The 17,687-nt window shown below is 44.1% G+C and overlaps 1 protein-coding gene across 1 annotated transcript in view; it reads right to left on the reverse strand.

Moving 5' to 3' along the window:
- Window positions 1-8,858: 8,858 nt before the first annotated feature.
- KCNK1 (potassium two pore domain channel subfamily K member 1) overlaps window positions 8,859-17,687 on the reverse strand; it is a 51,914-nt gene continuing 43,085 nt past the window's right edge. The window contains exons 4-5 of the mRNA XM_021696145.2: window positions 13,534-13,929; window positions 8,859-10,376 (exon numbers count right to left, since the gene is read on the reverse strand). Of these exons, the coding sequence (XP_021551820.2) occupies window positions 10,117-10,376; window positions 13,534-13,929 (656 nt within the window). The 3' untranslated portion in view covers window positions 8,859-10,116. The remainder of the gene's footprint in view (window positions 10,377-13,533; window positions 13,930-17,687) is intronic.

Raw genomic sequence — 17,687 nt, forward strand, 5'->3', positions numbered from 1 at the left:
GACTTAGGTCCTACCCTTCCTTTTCGATATCAAGCCTCTGGTTTCTGACCTACTTCTGTACAGCACTGGCCATTCCTGTAACCCAGCAGGTCCGTCCAGATTCCTAATCTCAGGACACGCTGGTCTAGCTCATCCTGTTGGCACTTGGACATCTCTCATTCTCTTTCCGCTCTCTCTCCATTCATTTGAAAACTCGGGGATGGCATGATATGTTGTCTCACGTTAGGTGCTGCTTAGCAAAGGAACGACTGTGTCCTTTCAAAACTGTAGGCTCAGTGGCAATCACAGGCTGGCCTGGATCAGGGAAAGAATGATCCAGGCCAAGGCCACGGAGAGGATGGTGTGGTCCATGTTGCCCTTTTGAGTCTGATCCACACAGAGAAGTGAAGGAAATTTTCTCGGAAAAAATTGCAAAGAACAGCATCGGGCTCTCTACCGTTTGGTCCCCAGTTAGAATAGCTGATCTCTGTAATCATTTCCAGTGCAGGCTCCTAGGATAAAATCTGAAATGCAGAGGTCTTGGGTTTCTCAGCAACTAGGACATTTGGCTCCATTGGTCCACTTCACTTTCACACGAAAGATCAAAACAATGAAAATAAGAATATCCCCTTCTCACTTCAATGCTGGGCCTCTGACCTAAATGTCACAGCCTTTCAATAACCCTCTTATCTTTGCACTTCACCAAAGAAATAACTTATTTTTCAACCAATTCCCACTCCTTATGAATGTATCCAATGGGAATTTAATTAATTCTGACTGCTGATGCTCCTGATGAAGGTGGAGACCAGTGGTACTTGTGCCATTCTAAGGGGGGTAAATTAAAGTGCTGAAGAGATAGATGAGCAGCCAGTCCGGCATCACACAACACGCAGACCTAGGATTTTGAGAGCGGCAATAAGAAGTCTCCTGACGTGCTGGCGTATCAACAGGTGAAAATACCCTTTGTTTCAGGGATATTCATCTACAGACAACCACTAAAAGAAAGAAAATCAGAAACATTGCACAACTGACTAACTGTAAGGAATGTTCACCAGAATGCATATTTGTACTATTATTTTATGAAGATACAGTTGGGAAATGGTGTGTAAATAATGGAGTAACTAAGCATCAGTGTGCAGGGAGGTTCATGCAAAACTACTTTAGTGGAGATGATTTCGTCTTTCTTTGATGATTCAGAAGGCATTAAAATCTTCTGCACAGTCCCAGGGTAACTGTTGTAAGCATTGATCATCATTGTAGAGTAAGAACCAGTTAAAAAAAATTCCTAGTTGCTAGCTTGTTTGTTATTACCTGGACATAGGAGGTCATAAACTGCCACATTTAAATAGGCACAAGAAAATGTTTCAGAATTATGTGGGAAACTCTCTTCCTCGTGGTAACTGATTTGAAAATGATCTTCACTGCGATCTGGTCTCATGCCCCCACTGAGGAGTCAGTGCTCATTGCCGGACCTGGGTTGGTGGGGGGCAACCTCTAAATCTGGGTTTTCCCAGGAGGTCACGGGACTAACATTTAGTCTGTAGAGTCTCTTGGACTAGAAATGATTTTGGAGTTGGATACATTTGACAAATAACCTTCACCAGTTACATGGGGTGGAATAAAAACAAAATGTGTAGTATAACGTATTACTATAAAACAGCTGTAGATGCAATCGGTTCCGTAATTAGCCATCGTTTTACCAAATTAGCTTCCTAAAATTAAGACTCTAGCCACATAAGAATAAAATAGATTGGCATTTGATGACACATGTGTGTAAAACTTGAATTCAATGCAGGATACAAAAATATATTTAGATTATGGCTAAATATTTCAGAAGGTACAGGCAGGCATATGTCTTTTGCTTCTGATTATTTATGTATACTGTTTAAAATGTTTGGGGCGACTGGGTGGCTCAGTCAGTTAAACATCTGCCTTCGGCTCAGGTCATGATCTCAGGGTCCTGGGATTGAGCCCCGCATCAGGCTCCCTGCTCAGCAGGGAGTCTGCTTCTCCCTCTCCCTCTGCCCTGCCCCGCCCCCTGCTCATTCTCCTTCTCTCTCTCAGATAAATAAATAAAATCTTTAAAAAATAAAATAAAATGTTTATCAGACCCACCATGTAATAGGCATAAAGGCCAGCCCCCCGCAACTCCGGGTATCTATGCCAAGAGCCTCTCCTCGTCTCTTTATCCCACTTCTGCTTTCATAAAGCCAACATGTCCACCTTGTAGGTAAATCCAATGTCCTTTTCTTTAGCCCATTCGGAATTTTCTAGCAGTTGACTCTTTGACCATTTTCTGTGTCTCGATACCTTCCTTCCAAATGTCAGGTGCCGTACTGGGTTTTTTGCACACATCATCTCATGGAATCTGTGTGAAGGTCTGCATTACATCAAACCCAACATTATCCCTAACCAAACTCATCCTCCCTCTTCAACCTGTACTTTTATTCTTATTATTCATTTGTTTGTTTGCTAAATTGGTATGAGATAAGCGCTTTTTATCAACCGCCTGTCATTTGGAGACCTCCATTGTAATAACCAATCATTGTCAAGGCTAAACAACTCCCTCCTTTTCACTTTCTTTTTTTTTTTTTAAGATTTTATTTATTTATTTGACAGAGAGAGAGACAGCAAGAGAGGGAACACAAGCAGGGGGAGTGGGAGAGGGAGAAGCGGGCATCCCGCTGAGCAGGGAGCCCGATGGGGGGCTCGATCCCAGGACCCCGGGATCGTGACCAGAGCTGAAGGCAGTCGCTTAACCATCTGAGCCACCCAGGCGCCCCTCCTTTTCACCTTCGAAGCCATTGTGTAACATCATGCCTCTGAGCTTCGTATCAGTTTTGGGTTTGAAAGCTCCCAGTTTGCGAACTGTTGTTATATGCACAATACGCTCTTACTAAATACAATTTTACTTACCTAGTTTTCAATTTTCCCTATTTCTGGATTTTTGCCACCATCTACCCCAACTTCCAGGGACCACCTCCTCTGAGTTCATGATCATTTTCCATCTGCAAGACACCACGTAGCACTGGAATTTCATGGCCCTGTATTGCTAATTGGTGTTTATTCTCCACTTAAAAAGCAGGTGAATTCCTTGAGAAGCTGCACCATGTATCACTTCTACAGCACTAGGTATCACCTTGGATATCTTTCCAAGAAGTGGGATTGTTGGCCCAAAGTGAGTATCACCTTGTCTTTTAGGAAAATGCCTAAAATTGTTTTTGTTTAAAGATTTATTTATTTTAGAGAGTGAGAGTGCAAGTGAGTGGGGGGGAGGGGCAGAGGGAGAGGAAGAGAGACTCCTCATGCAGACTCCCCCCCACTGAGCCTGGAGCCCCATGCAGTGCTCGATCTCCAGACCCTGAGATCATGACCTGAGCTGAAACCAAAAGTCAGACACTTAACTGACTGAGCCACCCAGGTGGCCCTAAAAATTGGTTTTAACGGTAGCAGCTAATAGTCATGAAAGTGTTTGCTAAGTGCCAGGTGCTTGCTCCTTGCTTTGGATTCATCATCTTCCACCCCTGGAAACACCCTCTTATAAACCTTGAGCCGTAACACCTGCAGACAGCCCTTAGGTTCCTCTGTTTCCACAAGAACCAGGTCTTTTTAGAACCAGACTAGGAGAGAGCCCCCCCTTCACAGTCTCTTCACATGGACTGGGGGCCCCACGGGTGAACCGGGCGTGGGGGGGGGCTTGGGGATGTTGAGCCACGTACAAACTGGTAGGGAGAGTCCAAAACTTAAGTGTGCAAATGATGTCAAATTATCTTGAATTTTTCACACACTCAGAGATCCCATCTATTTACCTATAAGGGTAATAATTCACTATTATATTTGGTTATTTATAGTTTTGTCAATATACTATTTTTCAGTCACTGCTTATCATAAATTAAAAGAAAAAGAAACGAGTCTAAGCTCTCAGATGATTTTGGTAACTTACACTGGATTTTTTCTTTGTTATAAAAACTGTATAACTAAAAAACAAAACAAAACAAAACAGTGTATAACTTATTCAGCCAACTCTCCATTCTTTGTCTACCCCCAGGATCGCATCTTTCTTTCTCCTTAGCTCACAGGCAAAACTGATGGGAGATGACACTTACATGTCCCTCTTTCCAGCAAGTCTGACACTCTGAGTGGGATATCCTGACATGGATTCTCATACGCAGAGACATAAACATACATGATTTTACCACTTTACAACCTGAGTAAAAAGCTATTTATGATCACTTGACCTGCTACTATACCTAACATGCATAAAATGCCTCTTTTCTTTCTGCCTTCGATATAGCCATGAAAACTTGAGATTCACCCATCAGCCAGAAAGAAACCATTTCAAATATAGGTTACTTGATTTTTTTTTTTTTTAAAGATTTTATTTATTTATTTGAGAGAGATCGGGGGGAGGGAGGAGGGGCAGAGGGAGAGGGAGAAGCAGGCTCCCAGCTGAGCAGGGGGCCCCCACTCTGGGCTTCCATCCCCACTGAGCCACCCAAGCGCCCCTATTTGGTTCTTTTCTTAAAGTCCCTCCACAATGATCTGAAATATGTTCTCGGTGGCACAGCCAGGTTCCTGCAGACTGTGTATGGGGCTTGTCCTTCCCCGACAGTGCCCCTTCCTAGAACACATCACGAACAGGGACATGTGGAGTCAACACCTGGCATGGCCCCGGGCTCTGCTGCTCTCCGCCCCAAGATAGGGGTGCCTGGGGCAGCCTGATCTCTTTCTCAGCTCCCAAAATTCAGAGGGAGCTGCCCAGGAAAAATGATTAAAAAAGAGAGAGAGACATTCTACTATTTTACTTCGTTAGAGTTCTAATCACTAGTTCAAGTGCCATAAATTATGCAGTGACCTTTAAAATCTGGCTCGGTCACTGCCCAATGGGTGGCAACAAGCTTAGTCCCAATGTTAAGGTCACACTGTTCAAAACTGCAGTCACCACGTGGTGTACCAAGTTGGTAACAACGGCATAGAGGAAGGCTTTCATTATTCAAGTGAGCCCATAAAAAAGGGCACTCCTCCCACATTAATGCAGCAATTTAAAGCAATAATGTTTACACAGAGCAAGAACAAAGTAATGCAAGAGTTTCAGGTAAATTATGCCGATGTCTCTGAGCACCTACAGACTCATTGGTAGGTTAAATATCTGTCAATGGGCTCTGGGTTTCCAGCCATTGCTTAGAGATGGAAATGAATCCCTGAGTTATATGCATGATCATATATATCATGCATATGGTCACAATTTATATATAAATAATGGAAGACGATGAAAAAAAACCCCTCAAAACTCAACTTTTCCAACTAAAAATAAATAATGTCTAATTTACTTACAGACGATTTTAGCAGTCAGGTAAATGAGAGCAAGGCTATACACTCAGGAACTTGCTACCTCATGTTGGAAAATGAGATACTGAGCCTAAGTGAATTTTTCGGACAATGGAAGTTATATTTAAAAAGCAAGCCTCTGAATGGGACGCCTGGCTGGCTCAGTTGGTGGAGCATGTGACTACTCATCTCGGGGCTGTGAGTTCGAGCCCCCACATTGACTGTAGAGATTATTTAAAAATAAAATCTTTAAAATACTCCCTAATTTTAATCATTTTGAATGGAAATACATCTTCATTTACTCTGTCTCCTTAAACAGAGTATATTAAGTGTAGTTTAACACTGTTATGAAAATCACAATATTGAAATAACATTTTTTAAAAAGTGCTGGAGGCGTCTGGGTGGCTCAGTCGGTTAAGCATCTGCTTTCGGCTCAGGTCATGATCCCGGGGTCCCTGGGATTGAGTCCCGCATTGGGCTCCCCGCTCAGCGGGGAGCCTGCTTGTCCCTCTCTCTCTGCGCCTCGCCCCACTCATGTGCTCAAGCTCTCTCTCATAAATAAAATCTTAAAGAAACAAAAAAATGTGTGTTGTCCTGGGGGCGGTTTGTCCCCACTGGGAGGGCTGTAGAAGGCAGTTCTTTTCTTCTGAGTCCGAGTCTGCCTTTCATGTTAGGCTCCCCTCAGTGCACTTGCTAGCAGTTAGCATGTGGTTCTCAAAGCGGGTGGCACAGGGCACTCGGACCCACAATCCACACACAGGCGGCTGGGCACAGTTTTACCAATGTGGAAAATCCATTTTCCCAATTAGGTATTCATACTTTCACAATCGTGCTGGCCTGAGTGTGCCCTGCCGTTTCGCTCAGAATGGAAAAACTTGCCATAAGAGAGAAGTTGTCATGTTTCTGGAGTGTTTGATCATTTTTTTAAGCATACAAAAGGGTGGTCAGGCAGCAAACTGTCCCCAGACTCTGAGTGGCACCAGAGGCCGAGGTGGATGGTGCAGGAACCGTGGACACTTTTAGGGGAACGGAGATACGGTGCTGACTTGAGTCTGCCCAAATGATTACACAGAGGGTACTGCCAATTTGCACCAAGACTTTTAATATTTTGCCACCTAAAAATTATGAGGAGTGCGCTAACTCAAAATTTGAGAACTATTGGGTAGCACCGCTCCCCTTTATTGTCGGTGGGTTGGAAACCAGAGTAGTCATTTTATGAGAACCATGTGCAAATTTAAGTGAGGGAAGCAAGGAAGGGGCTTACTTCTTATTAAATGTGTTTCACTGCCAGGCTGCAAAAATACTTAAAAATGTCTTTACTTACTTCTGGGCTCCTTACTGTGTTTTTGAAAGCTGAGTTTGCCTGATAGCACCTATTGGATAAGTGAGATGTTTGGAAAATTGTCTTCGGCAAACCATCTCCTGTTTTGCCTTCACACAAAAGGCTTGGATGTACAAAATTTTCATCAAGTAGAACTCTCGGAAAATAATACACCACTACAGGGAAAACTTTAAATGTATTAAAGAGACAGACTGAAAATTGTACTGGGCAGATACATGGTAAATTCTGTATGATTTCAGGTTCAGCATTGTAAGGCAGTTTTGTTTCTAAATTTGCTGAGGAATCACCTGGTTGAGCGTGTACACATTTCAGAAACTCTATCCCACGACTGCCTTCCTGGATGGAGGATATCAGTATTTATCGCAGCTCTCCTGGGCATGGAGGCATTGACAACGAACCACAAAATGCATCATATGCCACACAGTCAGGAAGTTCTGCTTACTGCATTCTGAGTAAGAGACAGAGAATCTTACAGTCTCCTTCCAGTGCATGCTTGTGTCAACTTAAAATGAACTCTTAATTCAAGCAAATACCCGCTCCTTTTAAGGAGATGTACTACTGATAACTTTAAAGGATTAAAAAAGCTTTGCATTGAATATTTCAGTTATTTCGCCAGATTTGTAAATATCTCCCTGTTCATCTTCCGAAAAGCACAGAAGGCTGGTTTGTAGAGCGTGGGCATGACTGTTTTTCAGGTAAGAAAAGCAACCCCCCGTCTTACTAATCGAATCATTCCCATTTTTGCCTTAAGTCACACCATATATATCTGTTCAGAAAACATCCCCTTTTCGCACCCTCTCATCTTCCTCTTCGACTTTTGAACAAACCGCTTTTTAAATCTCTTGGGGGCGTGATCACTGCAGAGACTAGTCTCATGAATGGAGCCATCTGGGCCCAACTTCATCTGTTCTATTTCCTGTTTTAGCTTCTTTTGCAGATTGCTCCTAGCCCTTGCTCTACAGTGCCTTGGACTGCTGGGAGGTCAAGAACTCTTCCTCCACCAACCCTCTGTTCTCTGCTCACACTGAGTGTATCTGCTACTCCAAAATCAACATACCTGCTGGACACATGTGACTTTAAATTCACACACCGGAGTCCTTTCCTTGAAAGACAAGGGTTTCTGCTGCTTCTCTATCCTGAGGGCATTCCATAGGATTCTTAAGAACTCAATCTAGGACACTGTTGCCCACGAGTTGGATCGTTGGGCTTATACTCGACTCATCACTCCGAACAGTATTCACCCCCACCTCCAACTTCACCCTCGCTCACCTTCAACTAGAAGGTTCCAAGGTCATCTCCTTGCTGCCCTCGGCTTGTCCTGCCCCAGCAGGTCCTGCTTCTGTTCTCTGACAGTTGGCTCCTCCTTCAGGACCACAGGACAACATCTGCCCATCGGCCGAGGACAAAGAATAAGCGCAGGGAAGATACTCTGCCTTACGTTTTGCACCCCACAGGGTGCGGGAGGCAAAACTTGCTCCCATTTTTGTTTTTTTTAATTTTTTTTTATTTTTTAAAGATTTTATTTATTTGACAGAGAGAGACACAGCGAGAGAGGGAACACAAGCTGGGGGAGTGGGAGAGGGAGAAGCAGGCTTCCCGCTGAGCAGGGAGCCCAATGCGGGGCTCGATCCCAGGGCCCTGGGACCATGACCTGAGCTGAAGGCAGACGCTTAACGACTGAGCCACCCAGACGCCCCGCTCCCGTTTTTGAAGGGCATTAAGGGTTAGGGCCTTCTCTGCAGATTCATAAAATTATGCTTTGAAAATTAACTGGACACTTGCACGACGTAATGACATCCTGATTCAGAATTTTCCCTTTCTGCTCTTTCTCCTTCTCAGTGTTTTGCACTCCTCTCAGATGAGTCACCCACTGGTGGCACATCCGTCCTCTTTTCCTGCACGGGATATAGACACTCTCCCTGCGTAAAACCCACCGTTTCCGTGGTTTTTATCCTGCAACACCCCTGGCACCATCCCAAGTGCGTGGTCACTGCGAACTTTCCAGACCCAATCGTGTCCTTGATGCACGTCCCCATCTGCTAAAGAGTCTCTATTCCATTCTTTAACCGATCACCAACCCCCGCCTACAGTCAGCGTGGGACGCACAGAGAAATGTGCTCGCAAGGCAACGTCACCCAGATCCAGAGGAACAGAACACATCTGGAATCCAACACTGGGAAGGGCGGGGGCAGTCTACGATGGCATCACAGGAGCTCTGGAGTGGCTTGGAGGCTCCGGAGCTGAGGGACTTCCTTCTGATGGTTTTGTTGCTCTGAGGCCAGATGGGGTCTCCTCCAATAAAGAAGGGGTCTTTTTCATCATGCAGGGTCTTTTTCATTTTCTCTTCTAAAACTCCCCAAATCGTGTCCTGTGTATACCATTTAAGTGCGGTTTCTATAAAGGAGCACATACACAGTGTCTACGTGGAGGAAGGCTTTCCTTGATATATAAAAGCATAGGATTGCAACCAGCTATGACTTTTATTGATTTCAGCTTGTAAATTTAAAAACTCTCCGATTAATTTGACAGAATCTGTTCATTCGGGGTTTCTCGGTTCACGTCCTGGGCTTTGTAGACCAGGTGACTACAAATCACAATGCACTTGCAAAACAAAATAACTTCTTTTACAAATTGTATTCTCCATTAGCTGTTCCCTTCCAGAGAAAGGCTTACAAACATTTGCGACACCGGATATCATACTCTTACAAAAGGTAGAAACATTTACCGTAGCAGAATACCATAGTAACTCACTCTTAAGTGTATTATTGCCCTTATTTTATTGTAGCAACTCTTTGATTCTTTAGTACAAAGAGAAATCAAAAGGAAAAATATCTACAATCTTGGGTTAAGAAGGATGCTAAGATCTGGTGACTGAACTGTATGTACAAGATATAAACATATTTATACTTGTATGTACACAGTTAACGGTTGCCTATTCATTATAAATAGTAGGTTTAAGTTAGATTCTACAAAAATAATGATTTGGGATGGGCACATGCAAACAGGTACACACAAACTTATTTATAAAACACATCTCTATGCCTCTCTCTTTTACTTTTTTTGGCCCTTAAATATAATGTTGCTATTTAGCCATCAGCTAAAATGATTTAAATGCAAATCCCAAAGTCCCCAATCAAAAGTATAAAATCTGCTTCTACCCCAGCAGCACCCTTCTTCAAGTATTCCTTACCTATTTGTAAAGTCTAGGTAATTTTGTCACATGTGAATTATAGGTACATATCTCATTTCTTCAGATATCAGTCCTCCAGAGTAAAAGCTTGCTTTGTTCCATTATTTTGTGGGTCTTTTTGTGGTGGTTTTTTTTTTTTTTTTTTGGTAAATATTTCAAACAGTAGATATTTGTTAAAAGATCATCTTGGCTTCTACATTCCCATACAAATAAACAAGACAAAGGCTCTTTCTCCCTGCCCTGACCCTGGTGCTCTGGGGACAAGGTGGCAAAGCCCTCAGTTGCCCGCGGAGTCATCGGGGTGGGCCGAGGACTGCGGGCCCACAAAAGGCTCGTTCTGCTTCCGATCCTCCTTCGGGCCGGCGGCCTGGTCGGCGATGGATGAGAAGGACAGCTGGTCGTGCTCTATGATGTGGACGCGATCCTCATCCTTGTCCTTCTTCACGTAGAACATTTTTCTGAATTTTTTCAGCTCGTGGAGCTCACAGAAGGTTTCCAGAACTACCAACATGGCAATGAGGCCAAGTAGGAGGTAACCTGAGTGAGAAGAAAGACAGTGTCTCAATGGGATTTGAGTCACGGATGATTCCAGTGGAGACACAAGAGTGTGCTGATGAACCAATTTTCCCTGACACTTTCCGAATTTCTAGGAACGTTCGGAGGTCCGTGGCTCCAAGAGGGACTACCCAGAGAAAAATGAAGAATGACTTAACTTTCTACAACCTTGGGATTATTCCAAATCAGGGTGTAATTTCTGAGAAAACAAGAAAAAGCTGGGGCTGACGTGGCATTATAAAGAGAAATACCATCCTGCATTCACCGTTCCCCAAGAGTGACTTTTGGGGAGAGGGCTGTCCACCTCTGCTTCATAATCAGCCGCTCTCAAAAAGCCAGTGACATGTCGGGGTGCCTGGGTGGCTCAGTCGGTGAAGTGTCTGCCTTCGGCTCGGGTCATAATTCTGGGGTCCTGGGATCGAGCCCTGCATCAGGCTCCCTGCTCAGTGGGGAGTCTGCTTCTCCCTCTTCCTCTGCTCTCCCAGCTCATGCTCACTCTCTCACACCCTCTCTCTATCACAAATAAGTAAATAAAATCTTTAAAAAAAAAAAAAGCCAGTGACACGTCCCAAGAGTTTTCGATTGTCATGAGCGCTCAGAACAGAGCTTGACACCTTCTTAAGGACTCAATACTTTTATCAGTTTTTCCACTAAACAGTAAGAAGTATTAACAGTAGAAATTACAGTTTAAGCTAGATAAAAACCCCTCTAAGAATGGATGCTGACGTGAAACCGATCTTTGTGTGGCGATTCGCACTTGCCTGGGATCCAACTGCACACTAAGCTGTCCATGATGGGACAGTCATTTTGGGGGCACGTGGACCATTCACTGATTAATTCTACCAGCTTCTTACTCCAAAATATAAGATAACAGGTGGATTCAGGTCACATGCTATTCCTTGAATTCAGTGATGAGACAGTAGTGGTGATTTTAAGTCAGTTCCAACACATTTAAAATCAGTTTCCAGGAAATAAAAGATTCATCATGGAAAGGAACAGGGTAGTGAAAATGAAAACTAAAAATAAGAAAAATCCCAATTTCATGGCCCAGTGGCAAAATGCTTGCAGAGGATTTTCAGAAAATAAGTGAACCAGCTAGAATGAGCAGCATAATAGGAACAAGGAGGCTGATTATCTCAAGAATGCAGAGACACGGTTCTAGCATCTTTAGAATTTGGCTATTAAGTTTTGATGATAACACGGTATATTTTAGAAATAGCAATAACAGGGGTGCTTGGGTGGCTCAGGCAGTTAAGCGTCTGACTCTTGATTTCGGCTTAGGTCATGATCTCAGGGTCCTGAGATTGAGCCCCACATCAGCTCCATGCTCAGTGGGGGTCTGCTTGGGAATCTCTCTCTCCCTCTTCCACCCTGGCTTGTGCACGGGCGCGTGTGCTAAGACAGATAAATAAATCTTAAAGAAATTGCAACGACATTGTTGGACTAGTTGACAATTCCCTTTCTTTTCCTTTATCCAGTGTTTAGTCAAGCCCTTGAACGCTGACAAAAATACCCATGGGGTTTCAGGCAAAAGCTGTGGGATTTTAACCTATTCATAATCGAATACACTTTCGGAATACTCATTTGCTCCGTTCAGCACATACGCTCTGGAGACCACCTAAAAAAAGTTCATACTGTAACAAGTGTTAAGATGATCTGCAAGGATTTAGCATTATATGAAAAATTGAGGGAGTTCAACAGTTGGGCAGAATTTATGAGACGACAGTGAACACAAGAGACAAGTAGAACTAGAAAACACAATCGCAGAAACATTCAACTTCTTGAAGTCCTAAAAAAACTAAATTAAAATAAGGAGGTAATAGTTTACCTAATACATGAAAAAAAAAGTTGAGATAATGTTGATCGGAGCTACCAAATCTGCAACAAAAACACCCCTCAGGCTACTGGCCCACACCATCCCGTGAGGGCTGAAACCATTAATGCTCAGATCACTGCGGTGAGAGTGTAAGCCTGGAACGCCGTTTGGAAAGCGCAGGGTCAGTATGTTCTGTGCGTCACAAGGCATATTCACTTTGGGCCAGCAATCCCACTTCTTGGAAGGATATCCAAGTAGAAAAAGTATAAACATATACAAATACAACTACAGTGTCGTTTATAACGTCCCCAAACTGGAAGCAATCGAAACAGTCAACAACAGAGGCCTGGTTAGATTATGGTAGAGCCAGGGCTGAAATATTCTGTGGACATTACAGAGAATTATGGTAACTGGAGGAAATAGGAGCTCGTGCTTGTAACTATTTGGTAAACATTTCTGGAACTTGTATGGTAGACAGGCACTGTTCGAAGCATTGGGGTTTATGACTGAGGCCTCTGTCCTGGGTGAGCCCCTGGTTTAATGGAAATGTTAAAATATACATAATTCAACTAAGCATGCTGTCAGGTTAAAACTACAAGACAGGTCCAGGACACAGCATCTGACTGCCTGAGTATCTACTATGCTCTCCTAGGAAACGTGACATGAGCTGAATCTTGAAAAATTCTTGAGATGGCAGAAATGAAAACTGTGTATGTATTATGATGCAAAAACTAAGAGTTTCTTGAAAACAGATTTCTACGTTCTCCATATCCAATTCAAAAAAAATTGTTTAAAAATTATAAACCACAGGCCATCTGAATTTGAATGCCTACTTTCCACACACAAAATTCCGAAAATCGTTCACATATATTCTAACTTCTCTGAAAAAGAACCAGATGGACAAATGAGATAAGCAACTCTTTTAAGATTTTCCTGGCAAATTAAAGAACACGACTGATAGTAACAGGCTACATCCTAGCCCTAGTTTTCTGGAACTTAAAATAGTTAATAAAAACAGCAAAAATTTTTTTAATTAAAAGGTGGTAATCCAGTATATTCTATGTGGTGCATTTTTACACTGTAATTTATAATGCCTATTACGTTATTAGTAAGAAATTGATCATTAGTTGTTAGTAAGAAATTGATCAGCAGTTTTAAGGTACCTGGAAAAATTAAGTCTCAGCAGTGAGATTTTTGCATAAAGAGCTTGAAAATTTATCAATCAGGGTTTTTATGAATGACACTATTCATTGGTAGGCAAAGTGGGGCATGGAACGGCAAGAGAGGCCAAAGGGGGTGGGGTCCGGGAGCCCTGATACTCACACGTGATCCCAATCTTATAGAGCTCTCTGAATTTTTGATTGTAGCCTTCTCCAGGAACGTAATCCCCTAGGCCGATGGTGCTCAGGGAAATGAAACAAAAATAAAAGGACTCGAGGAAGTTCCAGTCATCCTCCAGGATGGAGAACACGGCTGCCGGGATGAAGAAGAAGCAGGAGACGGTGACAAAGCCGAGGAGAACGGCGTGGACGATGGCCACCACCTGCTTGGAGAAGCCCCAGCGCACGTGGAAGTAGAGGACAGGCCTGCGGGTGACGTGGATGGTGACACGCTGGACCACCGCCGTCAGGAACAGGAGGGTGAATGGAATGCCGATGACCGAGTAGATGATGCAGAAGGCCTTTCCTCCATCTGACAGGGGCACGGTGTGGCCATAACCTGCACGGAGGAGGAGGTAAACTGAGGTGAGGAGGAAGAGGGGGGCAGAGTATACACCTGTAAACACATGGCTGCCTGCTGCCCGCCCCTGCCCCCCTCAACCTAGGCAAAGAGTCAGACCTCGGGTCTGATACTTTAAAGGCTCGATCAGAATATTTCCTGCAACAAAATGCCACAGAGGATGTTACTGCCCTTGATGAAATCGGACCAGATCTTTCCCACACATCAGAGACTGGTTTTGAATTCACCGTCAGGCTGAAATAGAAACTCTGTGTGCGAAGGGGCTGGTGCTGCTCACTGAGACCAGCTGGGCAAACGAATCAGAGGACACCAGGCTGACGTCCCCTCGCCCTCACTCCCCGCAGGGATCCTCGTTAGTACCAAACACCAGTCTACACTTGCATCCAAAACAAACCATTCATGGAATGTTCTGACAGGGGTGGCCGAACTGTGGGCAGGCGAAGGAGACTCAAGGAAGATACAGACATCGCCAAAGAAGAAAAATGAAGATTAAGGCACACCAAGCCGCAGGATTGAGATTCCTTTTATTTGCTCAGCTACCTGGCTAAATGGCATATTCAGAAACCATAACTTCTTTCCCCCTTGTCATTTCCCAAGGCTCCAAAATGCGGTAAGTTCCCCCCAAGCAAACATTAAAAAAACACATTAGGCCCCAATGGTCCGAACATATGTCTGTCTGACTTTCCAGTAGGTTTGAGTCACTCCCAAATTAAGCCATTCAACAGAGTCTTCATCCAACAAGTACCAGCAAGAGGGAAGCCAGGCGGCTGAGCCTCTGCGTACGGTTTTTAAAGTTTCATGAGCACTTCATCCTGAAAGGCCTAACATGCCCCAACAAGTCAGTTCAGGAAAAAGCCAACAAAATGCATTTGTGTGTGTGTGTGTGTGTGTGTGTGTGTGCGCAACTGGATCCTGAAGCAGCCTCACATACATGATTATGACTGAAACATGATTTCAAAACCTGATTTCTACAACATAGCCTCCTCCTTAAAAAGAAACAACCCTGAAAACCCTTCTGCTTAGGATCCCCAGATTCTCGGCTTTATGACAGTTCGTGGGATAGAGCCCAGGGATGGGTGGTCAGTAAAAGCTTCCCCGGGGGTTCCCATGCAGTGTCCACACAACAGTCGGGGGAGGCCCTTGGGTGATGAATGAGCTACAGGAAGTCCCAGAAGTCTGCCAAGATTGTTTGCAGCGCGTATGTCCCCATGTGCCTTTTTCTGGGACGAGATTCTGGAATCTTAGATTCTCAAAAGGGTGAAGAACGGTTGTTCCGAGCAGCTCTTCCTGGCATGCCGTGCCAGGTTCTGGGCATGGCTGCGAGGGAAGTGGGCAAGTCGGAGCATCCAGAGAACAGGAAGGAGGAGGCGGGCCAATGATGCTCTCGCCACAGAAGGAAGCAGGAGAAATTCGGCTCTTGACCCGGGAGGCCCGAGTAAAGCAGCCACGTCGCCGGAGCCAGGGGAGAGGCAAGGCATCAGGAGGGATGTTCTTGTGGTCAGAGATCTCTGGAAAGGACATTTCACCTGACCGTGACAAAGCCACTGGAAAGCGATCGTGAATCTGGTGTCAAAGTACTAGGAGACCACAGAGCTCAAGCAGGGACACCAGGGAGGCCTTCCACCATGGCAGGAATTTTGGAGAGGAGTTGAACCAGCCGGACTCGAAAAAGCCTGTAAGTCCATGACTATTATGCTTTTTGGTAGTATTTTTATAAATTATCTTTTCTAAATGCAGAACACACTGATTTCCTGTGGCCCACCTCTTCTGTGCCATCTGTTCCAATAAATTACATGATTTCGGTTCTAGTAGGAAAAAAAAGTAAACAAATGTCTAGTTTTAAAATATTATAGGATGTAATTTCTACTCTCAAATGACAACAGCTCTTTCCATGAGGGTGTTAACTGACGCTTCACTGACTAAAACGTTATCTCCAAGCAATGGCAATAATTAGTGACAAGACTCTAAGCCTCCCCCCCTGCAGTAATGCATTTTTATGCCAGTAACATGTTCCCACTAAGAGATTTAGAATCACCAACGTGTAGATCACTCACCGAAAGCCTGTTTCTTCTCCTGAGGTTACACAGATAATTTTGGTTAATGGAAAATAAAGTGTTAAATTTACATTCCATTGGTATTGTCTACACTTCCGGTGCGGGCCATACTGGGAAAACTAGCCTCTACGCAGGGTGCACAGCAATTCTTTTGCAATAGACAGCCCTGAATGCATCAGATGGAAAACTTCAGTGCTAGTGAATTTTAATGAAGTGGTGAATAATTTACTCAAGTTCAGTCAATTGAACCCCCAGATGAATCACGAAGCAAAGCTCTTATTTTAAAATCTTCTATTAAAATCCATTACAAACCATGAAGAATAGAACAAAATATTAACAAACCTTACCTATTTGGTGTTCTTTACATTTTTCTAAGGCTAGTCATATAATTCGGGGACACTGTAAGAGTACATGCATCATGGGGGGGGAGGGGTCGTACTAAGGATAGTGTCCTAGGAACTATGGCTTCCCAGCTGGCTACTCTAACTACAACAGCTAGCTAACCTCCAATCTGGGGCTATGCCATGCTGGATCGGGGCCTTCCGGTTTTTCTGGTATTTAAGTCCTCCTGAACAAAGTCCAAGACTTCTGGTTACAGCAAGTCACCGACCGGCAACTTTTTCCCACGTTATCAGATGTTTTTGAGAGAGGTGCAGTTTATTGCTACACTTCTTGCTGTGATCCTGCACATATAATACACATTGGCATTTATTTACATTATTTAGTATGATCTAGTACAACGTACACGCTTCCCGTTAAGTTAGCTTGATACCTGATTAAAAACCATCTACAAAAGAATCTCAACCTCTGAAGTCAACGCCAGCAGAGATACTGAAATAAATTACAATGTTTCCTCTCCTATAAAACAGACTTTAATTTGCAATCCTGGGCTTTCACTTACTTGTTATCCCTCTCCTGCTGGGCTGTGAGCCCCTGATGGGGAGGAAATCATGCCCTCCTCTACTATGAGGCTCTCCAGGCTCCCCGACTGTGGTGCCATCCAATCCACAGGAGCAAGAATGCTGGGGTTGTGACTTCAAGTCTGGGAGGGCCACAGATTGACTGTGGCAATTAACAGGCTTCTGGTCACGCTGACTTTGCTACTTTCATTGTTCTCTTATGCTTGCTATAAATTTTTGTTCCATGGTTTCAGTACGTGGTTAGCTTCTGGACGCCCACACACAACAGGTCTTCACAGTTCCTTGTTTTACTGCAGTACTTTTCAAAGACTCACACGTGGGTAAATTGGTTCATCCCTTCCATCCTGGTCATCGACAGGACAGGGAACGTCTGGCTTCTCTTACTTTGCTTACAATGGAAGTTGTTTACGAGGGAGAGAAGACTCAAGGGAAGTCCGAAGAGACTGAATAGGAATATTGGGAAAAACGGAAAGAGGCTTCCATTCTGTGTGTGTGAGGAAGGAGGCACGGAGGGCGAGAGGTACAGCAGGAAGAAGTCACAGGACATGCAAATGTCTATGCTTTCCTTGGCATTACCGCTTTCTGTCCCATTCATTTAGTACTTTTCAAACATTTCTTGTTGCTTCTGCTCCATCATGGACGGTTTCTCATTAACATCCGGGGGGGGGGGGTGGGGGTGGCAATGGCCTTCCTAGTTAGGACGCTGCTAGGATTCTTTACCTTAGCGTGGCCATTCTGAGTGATGTGCCCCATTAATACCCTG

The sequence above is a fragment of the Neomonachus schauinslandi genome, chromosome 6, assembly GCF_002201575.2.
Source record: "Neomonachus schauinslandi chromosome 6, ASM220157v2, whole genome shotgun sequence".
Lineage (NCBI taxonomy): Eukaryota > Metazoa > Chordata > Mammalia > Carnivora > Phocidae > Neomonachus > Neomonachus schauinslandi.